The 19,961-nt window shown below is 42.3% G+C and overlaps 1 protein-coding gene across 1 annotated transcript in view; it reads left to right on the top strand.

The window, feature by feature from the left end:
• The window catches only part of LOC139480512 (multifunctional protein CAD-like), an 86,665-nt gene continuing 66,704 nt past the window's right edge, over window positions 1–19,961 (top strand). The window contains exons 1-16 of the mRNA XM_071263605.1: window positions 1–81; window positions 188–403; window positions 4,170–4,439; window positions 6,090–6,148; window positions 6,423–6,506; window positions 7,986–8,127; window positions 11,182–11,353; window positions 12,174–12,359; window positions 13,525–13,626; window positions 14,020–14,176; window positions 14,565–14,696; window positions 16,429–16,662; window positions 17,022–17,243; window positions 17,786–17,974; window positions 18,433–18,666; window positions 19,655–19,792. Of these exons, the coding sequence (XP_071119706.1) occupies window positions 316–403; window positions 4,170–4,439; window positions 6,090–6,148; window positions 6,423–6,506; window positions 7,986–8,127; window positions 11,182–11,353; window positions 12,174–12,359; window positions 13,525–13,626; window positions 14,020–14,176; window positions 14,565–14,696; window positions 16,429–16,662; window positions 17,022–17,243; window positions 17,786–17,974; window positions 18,433–18,666; window positions 19,655–19,792 (2,409 nt within the window). The 5' untranslated portion in view covers window positions 1–81; window positions 188–315. The remainder of the gene's footprint in view (window positions 82–187; window positions 404–4,169; window positions 4,440–6,089; window positions 6,149–6,422; window positions 6,507–7,985; window positions 8,128–11,181; window positions 11,354–12,173; window positions 12,360–13,524; window positions 13,627–14,019; window positions 14,177–14,564; window positions 14,697–16,428; window positions 16,663–17,021; window positions 17,244–17,785; window positions 17,975–18,432; window positions 18,667–19,654; window positions 19,793–19,961) is intronic.

The following is a 19,961-nucleotide window of genomic DNA, read 5'->3' as shown; positions in this document are numbered from 1 at the left end:
GGCAGTGATGGCGGCTGTTTACCATGTGAATGTCTCATTTTGAGTAGAACCGACAAAAAAGTACTTTTTCGTCAATATCAGGTGAGGCGTTTCTTGAGATCATTACACACCTTCAAGATAGGAAACAAAGCTATAATCTGACGACATTTTTAACGTAAATAATTCGATTTTGTGGATTTTATTGTAGATATCGAGAAACCCCATTTTGTCAACAGAGGCAGCGCACTGGTTAACCACGTGCTGACTCCCGCGCTGGTTTGTTCAATCAAAACTACAAACATATTTTAGTTGTCATCGAGGGGTCTGCCTTGCAGCATGGATATGGCGACTTTACATCTAGAAGATGGGTCGTCGTTCCGCGGCCACCTGTTTGGAGCAGCTGTTAGTGTTCCAGGAGAAGTCGGTAAGATGTTTACTTGTTCTCTGATGTTGGCCTTGACTCGAGTAATAGACTTTGTCAAGTCTCTTAATGTTTTTCACAACTTGTCAGTCTCTTTATCTGTTTGTGTTTGATTTTCGTTTCTCGATAGTGCGGCTGTCATTGATTGGAATTTGAGTTTTCATATGTATGAAATGAAAAAATATCATGTTCGTCTACAGCAGTAGTCCTAAAGCGAACCCCTTTAATCTGGACACTGCTATCAATGGACATTTCGTTTATATAGGCTCTTCTTCTCGAAGATTGCTGTTGAGAGTGCCTTTACTAATAGACATGGATAAAGAAGACTATACCAATTATATTTGATAAACCGGAAACTTACTGTATGTGCAATTTGTAATGTAGACAGCATACATTAATTATTTTTATCCATTAAATTGAAAAAATATCAAGATCTTATTTGGTTTTGTTCTAACTACTCTAATACTTTGATCAGTCATATACTTTTATAGGGGAAAAGGCATATTCATGTAAGTGGAAACAAAGGAACCAAACCGAAAATAGATGTACTTTTAAAACCACTTAAAATCATACATTCGTTCGATAAATATTTTGCTTTAAAAATTATGACAAAAACAACTTTAACGAAAAATGGTCTTTTATATTCTCAGCATTTGATTCTTAGCTCTCTGTTGATGCATGCCATGTTTGAGTCTGATTGTTTGTTGCAACCTTTTTGGTTTCAAATGGATACAATGTTGAAAACCATTACATTTTTAAGGAGTGTATTCCAAACCATTACATGTTTAAGAAGTTTTATATTCTTATATTATTATATTACTGTATTACTCTTGGAACAAAAATATATTTATAAAAAAATAAATTATCCAGATAAAGATTTTCATTGCATAGTCATCAATGTATTAAATGATACCCTATGGAGAAGAGTATCATTTCAGAGCATAGGGTATCATTTCAAAGTATGAACTTAATTCTTTGCTTGTGCTGGAGTTGGTGGAAATAATCATTATTTATGCTAATATATGTCTTTTCTCTTTTGGTATCATGTTTGTCATTTTTTCCTTTGCATAATTACAAGGATTTCACACTAGTAATGGATGCTATGAGACTGAAACATTGTCAATCTTTAAATTAAACTCAGAGACTATTGGTGATGATTTGAAATTGTACGAAAGGTTGCATTCATAGTTTCCTTTGTCGAACCACATGTCCAGAGTGTGATATTTGGTTATATTTGTGTATAAAAAAAGGTTAATTCAGTAACAAAGGCCCCATGGCCAAGAGTACAACACATGAAATGAAACTTTTGCACAAATGCTATACAATCTCATTTCAATAATTATAATGCATTAAATATGCAGATATCATTTCAAATATATACCGTATTCGACGTAATAAGCGCCCCGCTCTAATAAGCGTCTATGGCGATATTTATCTTTCAACGCTGTTAAGAGCTCCCTATTTCTAATTTTGAGAGCGGCCTGGGTGCTTATTACATCGAATACGTCAGCAATATTGCTAAAGTTGCTTTGTTGCTAATAGTTATTTGAATCTTGTTCATGATAGATTTATGTTTGTTTATTTGTTGTTAAATGTTGCACTCAGTAGTCAGCGGTCTGTAAGTAATCGAGTCTGGCCTGGACGATCCAGTGATTGACGTCATGAGCATTGATCTACGCAACTGATATTCAATGACATGCATCAACAGAATTAGCGAGCCTGACCACCCGATCCCGTTAGTCGGCTTTTAAGGCCTGCATAGGTTGCTGAAGACCTATTCTAACAGGATGGATACTTGTATTTACAAGGGGTGTCACTAAAAGGAAATGGTATTCATCTTCTGTTGTATTATGGTTACGTGTCATGGCTTGATTTAGCTATGTAAGACGTATGCACCAGTGCAACCTACTGTTGAAAAATGCAACCTAGTATGAAAGTCTACATGCAACAAATACATGTCAATTTTTTGGTGTCTGACTAACCCTGTCTTGTCCAAACAACATCGACCTTTCATCACACTAAATACTTCAAATCTCCATTTACCATTCGACATCACTCACCCCTGTGTAAGCCTGTGAAAATCCGGGGTAGAATACCCGTGCTTGCTGCGAAGGGCGACTATGCTTGTCGTAAGGGGCGACTAATGGGATCGGGTCGTCAGACTTGCTGACTTAATTCATGCATGTCATCATACCCAATTGTGAAGATAGATGCTCATGATGTCAATCACTGGATTGTCTTGACCAGACTCGATTATTAACTGCCATCATGTAGCTGGACATTGCTGAGTGTGGTGTTAAACAACAAACAAACAAACAAACATCCCCTGCAGCCTGGTATCTCAGTGGGCTTGCTCTATTTATCGGCTAGTACAAGCAGACACACACAACACACACACACATGTGCATGCATGTCGCTATATAAGCGCAATTATTTTGGACATGACGTTATCTCCACACCTCATCTTTAACGTCCACATGTTCCTTTAGAACGTGACGCCACATTCTCCATCAGGTAGCAATAACTCATCAGTGTTCCTCTCACAACTTAGTATGATTTGATAAGACTGGTTTGGTTAGAATCACATTTTTCAATTCAGTGCAGTTTGTGTGCAGTTTGAAGCTTTGTTGGCGGGTATGGGCATTTATCATAATAGAGATGACATATATTTCACTGGATTATCGAGGATGGTTTAAAGCAATAACCGCCTGTCTGTGGCTGGTAACTTTTCTGTCGGACTGCATGAAATTTTCCTCCAACTGCCTGACTGTCTGGCACATGATTTTAAGCCTACTTACATATTCAGTTTTATTATAACTCCTCGTAGATTCTCAACTAATTGTTTACATTTTTTCAACTGAATCAAGATGTGATTTTTCACAATTTTGCAATGTGTATTATGTCTCAATGCAGGCAGGTCACTTTGAAGATGGGCAGGCAACATTTATGGGTCACCTGCCTGACTGACTTGATGGATTTTAAAATTATTTCAAACACTGTTCATCCCACATGAAGCTGACATGCCGTGATATGACTGGAAAACTGTTCAAAGCAGCGTTAAACCCAACTCACTCACTCTTATTACAGAATGGTGAATTGCATTGTCAGTAAACAGGGAAAGACTACATGATCTTGGCAGGGAAAGTTTTTCTCACTGCCAAGTTATAATGGCACCATTACCAAAGATCAATATAAATTTCAAACTATTAAAGTGCTTTTGGCAGGCAAAATGATTTTTAATTTTTTTCTTCTTAAATTCAGATGTAACATTTCATTCAAAGAATAGTGTAACATTCTTTCATTTTGTTGATCCAATGAAATGCTCATTCTCACTATAATAACAGTGGAACATTTTTGATACAAATTTCTGAATTTTTTATGACATTTCCTGCAGACTTGGAGTTTGGCTTTCTGAGCAAGTCTAGATAAACACCTGATTACCGTATTCAACCCAATAAGCGCCCATGTCCCAATAAGCCCCCCCCCTGACCTTTTCCCGGATGCCCAAGTAAGATTTACTCACCTGTTTTTTACGGTTGCAAATTAAGTGTTCACCAGTAAAACGTAAATAACAGTATCTCTAGCCCCCCAGCAACAGAAGAATATCGATAGGCTTACTGATGAATTTACGCCAATTTGACTCTGAATTGGTCCCAATAAGCACCCACCCCTTCTGTCTTTATTTAAAGCACCCTGGGCTCTAATTGGGTCGAATACGCTACTTCTCTTCACGCCACACATGTACATGCAGGGTATCTTTGTTTTTCAGTGTTCCAGACAGGCATGGTTGGTTACCCAGAATCCCTCACTGACCCATCCTACAAGAAGCAGATATTGGTGCTGACGTACCCACTGATAGGCAATTATGGCATCGCAGATGAAGAAAATGATGAGTTTGGACTGAAGAAATGGTTTGAATCATCAGAGATCCATGTTGCAGCCTTGATAATAGGAGACTTGACTGAGAAGCGGAGTCATTGGGCTGCTGTGAAGTCCCTAGCAACGTGGCTTGAGGAACAGCATATCCCAGCAATATGGGGTAGGTACTGACGATACGATTCATATTGCATAACTCAAGTCATGATATGATGTGTATCACAATACTCAAGTCCCTTCTTAATTTGTTCCGTTTTTACAAGTACGGTCTAGTCTTGTTAAGCCATCACTTGTTAAGCCGACAATCAGCTTTATCTGACACTGATGATAGGAACCGATTAAATCAGTGCTATTTTGACCTGTGAATCCGACAGTCTCGCACTCTGACTCTAACACACTTAATTTGCAACGAATTACCGAAATCACTCATTAATCAGCCTTGTTACGTGTTTGTAGGCCTGTTAAGATCCGGGGTAGAATAGGTCTTCAGCAACCATTGCTTGCCGTATAAGGCGACTATGCTTGTCGTTAGAGGCGACTAACGGGATCGGGTGGCCAGACTCGCTGACTTGGTTGATGCATGTCATCGATCCCAATTGCGTGGATCGATGCTCATGTTATCAATCACTGGATTGTCTGGTCCAGACTGGATTATTTACAGACTGCCGTCATATAGCTGGAATATTGCTGAGTGAGGCGTTAAACAACAAACAAACAAACAAACAAACAAAACATGTTTGTATCGTTATCTATCGTGTAGCTCTCAAATTTTCGATCACAAACATTGATACTACTTACTTTCGTTTATCCGACAACCTCGTTAATCCAACGTAATCATATGCAACCAACCATGATGGATTAATGGGACTTGACTGTTCTTGTAAACACTTTAGCAGTCTTGAAATGAAATTTGGTAGAAATAAAAACTATGGGTGGTCTGAGGTGTGCAATTACAAAGTGTTGACTCGTGTAGATCAGGTCTACAAATGATTGATTAGAATCCTGTTTCCCATGGTGCTCATCCATGATGTATCCCCACTATACAGTGTTCCCGCTGGTGGTCCTGGTGGACTGTCAACTCCAAAAATTACCATTTCCCCCTAATTTCTTTTAGTCCTAACTTTCAATAAATAAAAAACGTATGAAATTTACCCGGTTTTAATTCCCTCAACATTATGTTCAATGCAATGATGTCATCTCTGCAGTAACATAATGAGATCTACCTGCATTCACACAAATTTGAATATTGCTTATGTTTTGTTCAACAACAAAGATTTTTATAAGGTACTATATTTGCCGCTCCATGGGGACTGGCAGTCACATGAATTACCGGTCCAAGCCTAATTTTACCGGTAAAAAACTGGTACTTACCGGTAAATGGGAACACTGCTATACCTTAGCTGTGGACTTCCACTGAAGTGGTACATGTCTTCCATTGTTGTGTGCAGAGTTGTGTCCCTTGGGCACAGCGAAAACCTTGGATCTTTTAAATCCTGGTTCGCCCTGATTATGTTTGTAGGTTTGTCAGCACCATACCTGTGCTCGTAGGTTTGACCAAAGTGGTAAACGTCTGAGGTCTGCATCGGGCTTTCCTCCCACGTCAAGCTGGCCCGTTGAAATACTGTTTAAAGGGACCTGCTCACTCACTCCACTCTCGCTCGTGTCCAACATGCAGCCATAGCTGCCACTATTGTAATACCTTCCAGTCATGCATCTTGAGACAATTCACATGTAGAGTTATTTTTACAAAGCCCTTTGTTCTCACTGAATATAGAAAGTGCAGGCTTTTATCTGTAATGTTGCTTTTTTCCAGGAGTTGATACAAGAGATCTGACAAAAAAGATCCGAGAAAAAGGCACCATGCTAGGGAAGGTAGGGTTAATTCTTGAAGCAAGAGGCATTTTAAAGCAGCTCACTTAATATGTTGAACACAGTAATTATGGAGGTCACTTAATATGTTGAACACAGTAATTATGGAGGTTAATTATTTCAGTCTACTACTTGATTCTTGTTAGTTTAAAAAAAAAAAATTCATCTTTTATTATCATAGGTAAAATATGGTTGTAATAGCAGTTGTGTTGGTTTAGATGAAGTTTGAGCATGCATTTGGTTCTATTCTTCTTTTCTATTCCGTGAAACTCTTAAGGTTGTCGTGGATGGCGAGGATCCAGAATCTGTCTCCTTGCTGGACCCAAATGTCATCAACCTCGTCAAGGAAGTGTCCATCCAGGTGAGACCCATGCCCTCGATACCTGGATACCTGAATACCCAGTGACAACTCCTGCTTGTCTCCCCTTGGAGAGTCTGTGGATGAATAAGTCATGCTTGTCTCCCCTTGGAGAGTCTGTGGATGAATAAGTCATGCTTGTCTCCCCTTGGAGTGTCTGTGGATGAATAAGTCATGCTTGTCTCCCCTTGGAGAGTCAGTGGCAAGCTCCTTCCCGGCATGTGACACCTTACACTCTCGGTAACATCGCTGCCACCAGTGTGGGCACGGCCATTACAAGAATCTTGAAATTTGCGCCCTCTAACCCAATGTGTAGTAACGTTTATACTTTTGTTTCTGTCTTTGGAAATGCAATCATATTTCATTTTGAAAAGGTTTACGACTGACCATGATTTCCAGATGAATTTACTTTGTTGTTTTAGTAATCAGATTGGTTCGAGATTGCAGACTGACGGAAAATCAACCAACTTCTGCCTTACATTCTTACTATATCTACGATAGTTTTAATGAAATAGAAATTCAAATCGACAAACAAAGAAAGTAATTTATCAGCGGTAAGTGTATTTGGTGTCACGACAGTCGTCACTTGTTTATAAACTTAACGGTCATTCGGTTGCGAGTTCAACTCCAAGCATGTTTGGGGGCCACCTATCACAGTGGGGAGTTTTGACTGGTGGCAGCGATTGTATAGAGAGCTCCGCGAATGGGCTATCGCTGTGAGGAGCTTGGAGTCTGTGGATGAATAAGTCATGCTTGATTTACTTGGAGAGTCTGAGGCAGAATGTGTCCCCAGATACTAATCCATGGTTAAAACCATGACACCCCCCATCCCCAATTTTTTTATACATCATGTTTCAGAAGCCTGTGTGTGTAATAACAGGTTTTATTATATACCTGTCTGTGATATGAGGCATTTTGCACAATCTCATTAAAGTTAGATTTTAGTTAACGCTACCGCTAAACAGCAAAAGTCTAATTTTAATAAGATTGCATTTTGCATGTGCGATAGAGCCAACATAGAGACAGTTATATCACAGGGATGTAATAACCAGACCCATATTCCACCCCTGCTGGGCTGATATGGTTTGTCAATACATTTTGAATGGGCGATTGATATTAGCCCAGGTGGTAAGAAATTTGAGTTATGTCCCTTGTTAAGTCATCTGCTGGGCTGGCGTTTCCCATAACAATGTCTTCCGAACAAGCTGAAAATGTATTGCATTCACTTGCAAATAGACACATTGTACAATTTGATGATATGGTATATGAAAACTGCCATACAATGACCTCTAAATACTTTCACTTTGCAGAAGCCTGTGGGGTGTAATAACATGATATACTTTCACTTTGTAGAAGCATGTGGTGTGTAATAACATGATATACTGTCACATTGCAGAAGCCTGTGGGGTGTAATAACATGATATACTGTCACTTTGTAGAAGCCTGTGGTGTGTAATAACATGATATACTTTCACTTTGCAGAAGCCTGTGGTGTATAATGAATCAGGAGATGTGAAGATCATGGCTGTGGACTGTGGCATCAAGTACAATCAGATCCGCTGCCTGTGCCAGCGTGGGGCTCGGGTCACTGTGGTGCCATGGGACCACCCCATCAACAGTGCAGGTGAAGATGATGAACAACAGTCATATTTGTTAACTTATCCTGCATTCACTTCTTACCTTTTGACGTGAAGTGAAGCTGTGATTGATCCTTCCGAAGAAGGTGAGGTGAGGTGAAATGGGGTTTAACGTCGCGTCCAAGATTATTGCACTTATATAGCGACGTGCATGCATGTCTGTGTGTGTGTGGCTGCTTGTACTAGTCCGTACTGATGCCGATTTATAGTGCTAGCTCACTGAGATACCATGCCGCAGTTTAACATGAATACCCCACTCACAAAGCATACTGATTCCGAGCCGACCAGTCCTTGTTTTAGCCCCTTAATGCCGAGCACCAGACAGGGTAACAACAAATACCATCTTTTAACGTCTTTTGGTATGACGCGGCCGGGGATCGAACCCTGGACCTTCCGCTCTTCAGGCGCACGCTCTACCACTAGACCACGGAGGTGGTCACCTTCCGAAGAAAGAAAAGTGTTGTTCCATTCTGAAACAGGACCCTCCCAATCACTACCTGCCACGTGATACCGGAAGTGGTAGACGACTGATTTCTTCATATCATTGTTTGTCATCATGCAAAACACATGCAGCTATTTGGTCCTCAAATTTCACTGTTTCCTGTTCTTGTGGCTTTCAGCACTTCCGTCTAAACATCCATGTCCTATTCTGTCACAAACAGGAGTAGGGTAGCCTATTTGTTTTTCATTAAACTGAAGAGTGCAAGCAGCCACCCACACACATGCATTTATGTTGCTGTGAAAGTGCAATCACCTTGATCATGACGTTAAACTCGATATAAGCTCACTTCACCTCACGTGGGGGCACTGGTGGCCCAGTCGTCTAAGGCACCGTGATTCGCTGTGCAGAGTTGCGTCCCTTGGACACGCCAGAAACCTATGATTGTGGGTTTGAATTCCGGTTCGCCCTGATTATGTTTTTAGGTTTGTCAGCACCATACCCGTGCTCGTGAGTTTCACCGAAGTGGTAAAGGTCTTGAAACCTGCATCACATTGGGCTTTCCTCCCACATTAAGCTGACACGTCGCGATATAACTGGAATATTGTTAAAAGCGGTGTTAAACCCAACTCACTCACTCACTCACCGAACCGAACCGAACCAAACCGACGACCCAGGTCCAAATTCTCTCATGGGTACAATGTATGCACCTGTCCCTGGTTCCTCATGGTAGTCACTCTCTGATGACTCTTGTTCAGAAAGGATTTAAGGCAAAAAGTTCATTGAACTGAAACTTGATAATTGTGACTGAATATCCTTGCTTACATTTTGACTTTAATATTTTTTCAGTGTTTTGGAGGTTGGTCCTTGTGATGTGACAAGAAGCATCAAATTTAGTTAATGCTAACCTTTAGCAAGGCTGTCTCAGACAAATCTCATGTAACCATATGTTTTACTCTGATACACTTCCATGGCTCATCATGGCTGGTGAACTTTCTCGCATCCTGACACAGAGCTGGAGAGATCTCATACAAGGGTGGCTGAATAGGCTGAATAGGCTGTGAAGGATGTACAGTACACCCTTAACAGTTTGCAAGTCTTCAGTACACTACTTTCATGCTTGCAGGCTGCATATGAACCAAAGACACCACCAGTCAGTAAATTTACCAAACGTGAAACATACTCGATACACTCTGCATGACAAAGCCTCTCAAGACTGGGTGCAGAGATCAGAGACGTTCCAGGTTCCAGCTGATTTTGTAAGCATGGATGAGTCTAGTGTGCAAGTAGTGGAAACATCCAACTTGTCCACTGAGATAGGCATACCCTGTTCCATCAGCTGGCAAGGTGAAAGCTTTGGTTTTCTGGGATTCTAAAGGAAACCTGCTGGTGGACATCCTGCAAGTAGGTCCGACCATTGGTGGCCAATATTGTGCTGATCTACTAAGGCACTGCATGACAATATCAAGGTCAAATGTCCTGGAAATCTCAGTTAAGATATGTTGTTCCACAAGGACAGTGAGCCCGAGCACGAGTCTGTTGTCACCATAGCTGCTAGGAATGACTGTGGCTTTTAACTCATTGGTCATTGGCACCGTCAAACATTGGCACCGTCAAACATTGGCACCCAAACTTGAGAACACAACTGCCAGGCAAACGTTATGCAAATGATGATGACATAAATTCTGCTGTGGAGGACTTTTTACACCACCAGGAGGAATACTTCTTCACATGTGGGATCAAGACACTCCAGCATTGTTGGCACATAGTGTGGACCTTGGAGGGGATTATGTTGTAACATAGTTCGCAACCAACTCCATCAAGGAAGTTAATCAGTCAGGTTCAGTTAGTTCGCCACCCCTCGTGATGGATTAAAAGAACTGATTTCAATGAGAACCTGCAATGTTTCTGTGTTTCAGATTTCAGTGAGAACCTGCAATGTTTCTGTGTTTCAGATTTCAGTGAGAACCTGCAATGTTTCTGTGTTTCAGATTTCAGTGAGAACCTGCAATGTTTCTGTGTTTCAGATTTCAGTGAGAACCTGCAATGTTTCTGTATTTCAGATTTCAGTGAGAACCTGCAATGTTTCTGTGTTTCAGTTTCAGTGAGAACCTGCAATGTTTCTGTATTTCAGATTTCAGTGAGAACCTGCAATGTTTCTGTGTTTCAGTTTCAGTGAGAACCTGCAATGTTTTATGTTTTTCAGATTTCAGTGAGAACCTGCAATGTTTCTGTATTTCAGATTTCAGTGAGAACCTGCAATGTTTCTGTGTTTCAGATTTCAGTGAGAACCTGCAATGTTTTATGTATTTCAGATTTCAGTGAGAACCTGCAATGTTTCTGTGTTTCAGATTTCAGTGAGAACCTGCAATGTTTCTGTATTTCAGATTTCAGTGAGAACCTGCAATGTTTCTGTGTTTCAGTTTCAGTGAGAACCTGCAATGTTTCTGTGTTTCAGATTTCAGTGAGAACCTGCAATGTTTCTGTGTTTCAGATTTCAGTGAGAACCTGCAATGTTTCTGTGTTTCAGATTTCAGTGAGAACCTGCAATGTTTCTGTGTTTCAGATTTCAGTGAGCACCTGCAATGTTTCTGTGTTTCAGATTATGATGGTTTGTTCCTGAGTAACGGACCGGGTGACCCAACAATCTGTGGTGCAACAATCTCAAATGTCAGGCATCTTCTCACTGAATCCAATTTCAAGCCAGTGTTTGGCATCTGTCTTGGCCACCAGCTCCTTTCCCTTGCCATCGGCGCCAAGACGTTCAAGATGAAGTAAGTATAACTGGGAAACGTGTTTATTTCTTGCCACCAGGTGAAGGGAGTATCATGTACGGCTGGGTCGGGTAGCTCGGGTACCGCTGTCGGGTGGGGCCTGAGTTGGATCTTGGTACCCCGGACCCGTGGTTACTCACCTGATATTTTGTTTAATGACAATAACAATAAAACTCCATGGTTACACTGCAAGTCGATAATGTTTGCTTTTTTTTCGGACTAAGCACCAAATCCTTCTGACTTTTATATCTTTGAATAAAGATAAAGCTTCAGTCAAATTCAGAATGTGCATGAACAGATCATTTTATTCGTATGTAGAAATAATTTTTGACAATACCCAATTGGACATTTCGTACCCAACTCTTGAGACTACGGCGGGTACCCGGGTAGGGTTGCGTAATAAGGGGTCGGGTACCCGGGTAGGGTTGGGTAATAGGGGGTCAGGTACCCGGGTCGGGTTGGGTAATGGGGGGTAGGGTACCTGGGTAGTCAATTTGTCGTCTCTGCCCTAGTATCATAGTTCATTATTGGCGCCAAAAATATGGTACCTTTGAAGTGACGTTTGTCCCTTGCAATATTCCTACCATAATAGGGGTGTTGGGGTAGCCGAGTGGTTTAGGTGTTCGCTCATCACGACGAAGACCCAGGTTCAATTCCCCAAATGGGTACAATGTATGAAGCCCATTTCTGGTTTTCCCCGCCACGATCTTGCTGGAATAATGCTAAAAGTGGGATAAAACCACACTCACTCGCTCACTCTATCCATGATAATTTTTTGGATCATGGAAAAGTTGTTCATTATCATCCCCTCTCTCCTCAGATACGGTAATCGTGGTCACAACCAGCCCTGCATGTACGCAGACACCATCCGTTGCTTCATCACAACACAGAACCATGGATTTGCTGTCGACCCTGACTCACTCCCCGAAGAGTGGGCACCATTGTTTACCAACGCTAACGACAAGACAAATGAAGGGATCATCCACACTAACAAGCCCTTCTTTAGGTGCGTAGCTACTGTGTCCATGCTGTAATGGATAGAGCATCTACCCAGTAGTGGAAGTGGTTTGATTCCCTGGCCATGTCATATCTAAAGACGTTTTAAGATAGTACTTGTTGTTACCCTGCCTGGTGTTCGGCATGAATAGGAAAAGATAAGATCTGGTCAGCTTAGAGTCAGTAAAATATGTCTGAGTAGAAGATCGTTGTTAAACTGCACAACCACTGGTCTACAGTGAGTATCTGATCAAAATTACATGATAGACAAATATACCGTATTCGATGTAATAAGCGCCCAGGGCGCGCTCAAAATTAGAAATAGGGGGTTTATGCTGACACACTGAAATGTTTATATGCGACAGATACATTTTTCCAGAATTTAATTGCCCATAATTAAGAATTCATATGACACACGACTGCGTATTATACGCGAATTAATAAGTCTTGTGTACATTGTCAATAGGAAGGAGTGCTAATTGGGATTGTTCACTGGCCAATATATTAGCAAATATCGCCGTGGGCGCTTATTAGAGCGGGGCGCTTATTACATCGAATACGGTACTTTTATTAAGTACGTTTTGGCAGTGTAGTTTAACAGTATAAACTGTGTATATATCAGCTTTACTTTGTAATTGAAGGGCCAGCTTTCTCAAAATAATAATAATAATTTAATATCTTGTATCCCAGGAATATATTGTGTGTATTTTCAATCCCTCTTGACAACACTTTCCCAGTGCCTTTCAATTGGACAACATTATTTCTACCAGACTTTAATCAGAGCTGCGATACACTGTGCAGGGTTGCGTCCCTTGGGCGCGCCAGAAACCTATGATTGTGGGTTCGAATCCCGGTTCGCCCCGATTATGTTTCTAGGTTTGTCAACACCATACCCGTGCTCGTGGGTTTCACCGAAGTGGTAAACTTTGGAGACCTGCATCACCTCAGGCTTTCCTCCCACATTATGCTGACATGCTACGATGTGACGGTTAAAGGCGGCGTTAAACCCAACTCACTCACTCACTCACTTATCAGAGCTATCTTCAACAACTGATCAACCAATCAGTTCACTGAACAAAGGGATGTCTTGGGAATATGCTTTGTTGGGAGATGAAGGAAGATCAGCAAACTATACCCAGTGATCCTAATTGATGGGCTGGACTTGTCTGTTACAGTGTACAGTTCCACCCTGAACACATGGCAGGCCCACAGGACCTGGAGGTGTTGTTTGACGTGTTCCTGGAGCAGGTCAAGGCCCACAGGCAGGGCGAGGTCAGGTCAGTATATGGAGGTCAAATTCACAGGCAGGGCGAGGTCAGGTCAGTATATGGAAGTCAAGGTCACAGGCAGGGCAAGGTCAGGTCAGTATATGGAGGTCAAGGCCACATAATGGTGAGGTCAAGGTCACAGGTAGGTGAGATCAGGTTACTGTATGGAGGTGAAGGTCAGTGTGGAATTATTGTGCATTCAATCAACATGATGATGATTATAAAGCAGAATTGTTGCAGTTGCCTTTATATGTTTAAATCTTACTTGTATATCTTACCCTATATATCCCTGGAGAATATACATTACGGACTACTATTCAGTAAACACAGCTGGGGTTGCAAATGGTAAGTCTTGTGGCAAGATCTACCCCAATTTTACGAGATTCTTTTGTCTGGCTCCAGCCCAACGGTGAGAGAGAGGTTGTCTATGAAGCTAAAGAGTCCAGGAATCCCACTGAATGTCCAGCAGACAAAGTCCAGGCCCAAGAAGGTGCTCATCCTCGGGTCCGGGGGATTGTCCATTGGCCAGGCAGGAGAGTTCGACTACTCAGGATCTCAGGTAGGGATCATCCAGGGTTGGTGGAAAGGCAGTTCTGATCCTGGTGCCAGGTGGGGTTTGAAGGGGTGGTGTGTGAGAAGGGTTACGGATAAGAAGTCTAGTTCTGATCCTGGTGCCGGGGGGGGTGGTAAGGTGTCTCGAGATGTATCTTTCTGTTCCTGAAGTGAAAGGATTGGAGTGTGAGGGGGATGGGGGTGAGTTTACTTCTCATCCAGGATTCGGGGGGGTGGGGGGGGGGATGCTGTCACACTGGACAGATCTCCTCTAGGAATGGCCAACTGGAAAGCATCCTCAGGACACAGGAGATGTGTTGTGGTCATGGTGTTAGGAGAGTTGAAGTCGTGTGTTCATCAGCCATGCATGTACAAGCTCTCTCCTATCTGTGCAGGCCATCAAGGCTCTGAAGGAGGAGGGCATCCAGACCGTCCTTGTCAACCCCAACATTGCCACTGTCCAGACGTCCAAGGGCCTGGCCGACAAAGTATACTTCCTGCCCATAACCCCAGACTATGTATCCCAGGTAAGGGAAGCACTATATCGACTCAGTATAGATCTTACACGGACCTTGTATTGACTCAGTATAGATCTTACATGGACCTTGTATTGACTCAGTATAGATCTTACACGGACCTTGTATCGACTATGTATAGATCTTCCACGGACCTTGTATTGACTATGTATGGATCTTACTCGGACCTTATATTGACCATGCGTAGATCTTACACGGACCTTGTATCGACTATGTATAGATCATACACAGACCTTGTATCGACTATGTATAGATCTTACACAGAACTTGTATTGACTATGTATAGATCTTACACGGAACTTGAATTGACTATGTATAAATCTTACACGGAACTTGTATTGACCATGCGTAGATGTTACACGGACCTTGTATCGACTATGTATAGATCTTACACAGACCTTGTATCGACTATGTATAGATCTTCCACGGACCTTGTATTGACTATGTATGGATCTTACTCGGACCTTATATTGACCATGCGTAGATCTTACACGGACCTTGTATCGACTATGTATAGATCTTACAGGGACCTTGTAGTGACTATGTATAGATCTTACACAGACCTTGTATTGACTATGTATGGATCTTACTCGGACCTTATATTGACCATGCGTAGATCTTACACGGACCTTGTATCGACTATGTATAGATCTTACACAGAACTTGTATTGACTATGTATAGATCTTACACGGAACTTGAATTGACTATGTGTAGATCTTACACGGACGTTGTAGTGACTATGTATAGATCTTACAGGGACCTTGTATTGAGTATGTGTAGATCTTACAGGGACCTTGTAGTGACTATGTATAGATCTTACACGGACGTTGTAGTGACAATGTATAGATCTTACACGGACCTTGTAGTGACTATGTATAGATCTTACACGGACCTTGTAGTGACCATGTATAGATCTTACACGGACCTTGTAGTGACTATGTATAGATCTTACAGGGACCTTGTAGTGACCATGCATAGATCTTACACGGAACCTGTATTGACTATGTATAGATCTTACACGGATCTTGTAGTGATTATGTATAGATCTTACATGGACCTTGTACTGACCATGTATAGATCTTACACGGACCTTGTATTGACTATGTATAGATATTACATGGACCTTGTACTGACCATGTATAGATCTTGTATGGAACTTGTATTGACCATGTATAGATCTTACACGGACCTTGTAGTGATTATGTATAGATCTTGTATGGACCTTGTATTGACCGTATATGGATCTTGTATGGACAATGTCTGAACTTTGTATGGGACTTGTATTGAGCTTGCAAGGATCTTAGTTGGAACTTGTATCAAGCTTGTATGGGTCTTGCATAGACCCAGTATTGATGGACCTTGTATGAACTGTGTGTTACAGTGAAGACCATAATTATCTCCCACTTTGTCTACAAGGGGCAAGGCTGGTGTTGGTGTGGCTGCCTGTTGGTCACTGAGAAGGATAACACTCACTGTGGGTGAAGCCCATTCTCTACCCAACTGATAGATAGTTTGACAAGTGCTGGAAGCGGTGCTTAACACAACTCACAACTCTATGGTGTGTGGGAACCTGCCATTTTATGCAACACTAGCACTACATATTATCAGTGTATGAATGTTTCAGCGGTAACACATTGCTTTTATGTAGATTTTGAGTTTTTGATGAAATTAATAACAACCTACCTAGTGATTACGCTGACAATGTTCTGATGTTCCCTGCAGGTTATAAAGAGTGAGAGGCCAGATGGGATCCTGCTGACGTTCGGTGGGCAGACCGCATTGAATTGTGGGATACAACTGACCAATCGGGGCGTACTGGAGAAGTACAATGTCAGGGTGTTGGGCACGCAGGTGTCGTCCATCGAGTGGACTGAGGACAGGAAGATATTTGCCGAGAAGATGGCGGAGATTAAGGAACATGTGGCCCCTAGCGAGGCCGCCTACACCGTCGACCAGGTGAGTGGTGGTGAGGGGGTCGTCTCGTGTGAGGGGGTCGACCAGGTGGGGGGGTCGTCTCGTGTGAGGGGGTCGACCAGGTGAGGGGGTCGACTATGTGAGGGGGTCGTCTCGTGTGAGGGGGTCAACCAGGTCAGGTTCGTCTCATGTGAAAGGGTTGTCTTGTGTGAAGGGGTCAACCAGGTGAGGGGGTCGACCAGGTGAAAAAGAAGGCAATTATTTTTAATAAACAAGTTTACCATGATATGTGTATCAGAAGAAATGACAATCAATGTGAAAATGAAAATGTTTCTGTGAAAATTGATTATACTTTGGTGTTAGGAAAATAACGGTTGAAGATTTCCAATCATTCCATACAGGTTGTTCAAGCAGCGGAAACCTTGGGTTATCCTGTACTGATCCGAGCAGCGTTTGCCCTGGGTGGGCTGGGGTCTGGGTTCGCAGCCAACAAGGAAGAGCTGCTGGTGCTGGCTAATGCCATCTTTGCCCACACCAGTCAGGTGCTGATAGACAAGTCCCTGAAGGGGTGGAAGGAAGTGGAGTATGAGGTCGTCCGAGATGCGTACGACAACTGCATCACCGTGAGTGAAGGTCGTCAATCACCTCAGTGCCACATCATTAATGCTGGGCCCATATTCTGTGTCACTTCACCATGAGCGCTGGGTCAATATTCTCAGTCAGCTTGCCATTAATGCTGAGCCAAACTTCTGTGTCACTCGTAATAATGTTGAACCATGGTTGAATGATAGAGGAAGTGTTCATCCTTGGCTATTTCCAAACTTATCAGGGTTGGTAGCCAAGTGGTTGAAACATTCACTTGTCATGTTGAAGGCCGGGGTTCAATTCCCTACATTGGTGCAATAAATGAAATTCATTTCTGAGTCCCCCAGCCATGACAATGCTTGATTTTTGCCAAAAAACACTACAAGCAGATCCAGCATTCTTTTTGTGTCTGTAGATGGAGGTGAACGAGGCAAATTTATTGAAAGATAAGTTATCATTGCTCTTTAACTTGGAAATGTACTTGAATGATGTGGTTAAAGTTATGCTTGATTAGTGCTGGCATGTGTTGAAGTTATATTTGCTTCTGGTCATCCAGAATTGACATGTCTGTGTGCTGTAGGTGTGTAACATGGAGAATGTGGACCCGCTGGGCATCCATACCGGGGAGTCCATAGTCGTCGCTCCCAGTCAGACTCTCACCAACGCTGAATACAACATGCTCCGAACAACGGCCATCAAGGTCATCCGCCATCTTAAGGTGGTTGGGGAGTGTAACATCCAGTATGCCCTCAACCCGCACTCACAGCAGGTAGGTCAAGGTCACTTGGCATGTAGGTCAAGGCCACTTGGCAGGTAGGTCAAGGCCACTCAGCAGGTTGGCCAAGGTCAATCATCTGGTAGGTCACCAAACATTTGGAATGGTTGTGTTCTTCCCTGCCTAATGCTGGAATATTGCTGAGTGCGGTGTTAAAGAACAAACAAACAAACAAACTGCAGTGGATTAACTTGTAGACATGTCTAATGTGATTACACATAATATTAGATAGTCAGTCAATATTAGGGTGGTCAGTTGCCTGGGAGACTGGTCGTTGGGTGGCTTTGACTGAAAAATACTGATGGCTTTCGACCAGATTCACATGTAAGTTGAATAGTTTCGTATGTCCCTCACATGACAAGAATTAACTTCTAAATGAAGAATTGACAGATCATAACTTTGACACAAATTGTTGGTTTTAGATAAACATAAATGAATCAATTATGTTTCAGTATTACATCATCGAGGTGAATGCCCGACTGTCCCGTAGCTCTGCTCTTGCCAGTAAGGCCACTGGGTACCCCCTCGCTTACATCGCTGCCAAGCTGTCACTGGGAATCCCCCTCCCCGAGCTGAAGAACTCTGTCACCAACTCCACCACAGCATGCTTCGAGCCCAGTCTCGACTACTGTGTCGTCAAGATTCCTCGCTGGGATCTGCGCAAGTTTTCCAGGGTGTCAACCAAGGTGAGAAAGGATATTGTTGAAAATTACCTGACATCTGATATTTCTCTGAAGTGATTAAGATATATAGCATAGGCAAGCACAAACACCACCATTGACATGGACACTGTGTAAGTCTGAAGCCTGTCTACAGAGCTGCTGTGAAGCCTTTGTAATGACACAATGGGTGTTGGAAGTCACACACCATGTCTTCATAGCAAGTAGATTCTGCTGTCTAACGTGAGCATTAACGCTTGTTGTTTGTATTAAAGAGCCGTGTTCAATGTGCGCCCAGTTGTTTTTGTTGGTTGTGGGGGGAAACTTTGTAGTGTTCATCCTCATCACTTGAAGAAAACAATTAAAAAATCCTTCCTTCCTCCTCCCTTTTGAGATGAGTTTTTTTAATCCAGCATACATTGTTCATGCTAAGTGTGTACTGTGGTTGTGGGGGAAAACTTAGTAGTGTTCATCCTCATCATTTGAAGAAAACAATTAATAAATCCTTCCTCCCTCCTCACTTTTTATAATCCAGCGTACATTGTTCATGCTAAGTGTGTACTGTGGTTGATTAAAACATAGGGCATAGTAGTATAATGGAGATATTTGAGCTGTTAAGACAAGGAAGATTCTTTTCATTTTTATGTGATGTGTGAAGAGGAAACGTTGTGACTGTATCCCTCTATTTGTAGGACCCGTGAACATCTAGGTTAGAATTGGTATTTAGCAATCATTGCTTGCCGTAAAGGCAACTATGCTTGTCATGGTCGGGTGATGAGGCTTGCTGACTTGGTTGATGCATGTCATCGAATCAGTTGCGTGATTGATGCTCATGATATCAATCACTGGATTGTCTGGTCCCCGACTTGATTATTTACAGACCGCTGTCATATAGCTGAAATATTGTTGAGTGAGGCGCTAAACAACAAACAAACAAACAAACAAACAAACAATCTGTGTGTAGATCGGTGATGTGTCAAGAGGTAGTGATGTGACCGTACCCATCTGTTTGTAGATCGGCAGCTCAATGAAGAGTGTGGGGGAGGTCATGGCCATTGGCCGCAAGTTCGAGGAGGCGGTGCAGAAGGCCCTCCGGATGATGGACGGAAGCGTGCTGGGCTTTGATCCGTATCTCAAGACTGTGTGTGAAAATGTAAGCTATTCAGTCAACTCACAATGGAGGAATCTCAGTGGGTGTTCAGTTGAATGTGTTACACCATTTGAGATGCTGATCAGCAACCTGTGCCTGTGTTGTGAGATGTGGTGTAATGGATCAGGAGTCCAGACCTGGTAACGTGGTTAATAGGATGTCAGGGTATCCT

This window comes from Haliotis cracherodii, unplaced genomic scaffold (assembly GCF_022045235.1).
Source record: "Haliotis cracherodii isolate W230 unplaced genomic scaffold, xgHalCrac1.p SCAF_4, whole genome shotgun sequence".
NCBI lineage: Eukaryota > Metazoa > Mollusca > Gastropoda > Lepetellida > Haliotidae > Haliotis > Haliotis cracherodii.
Note: the sequence above shows the minus strand (reverse complement) of the source record. Positions and strands in the feature narration are given on the sequence as shown.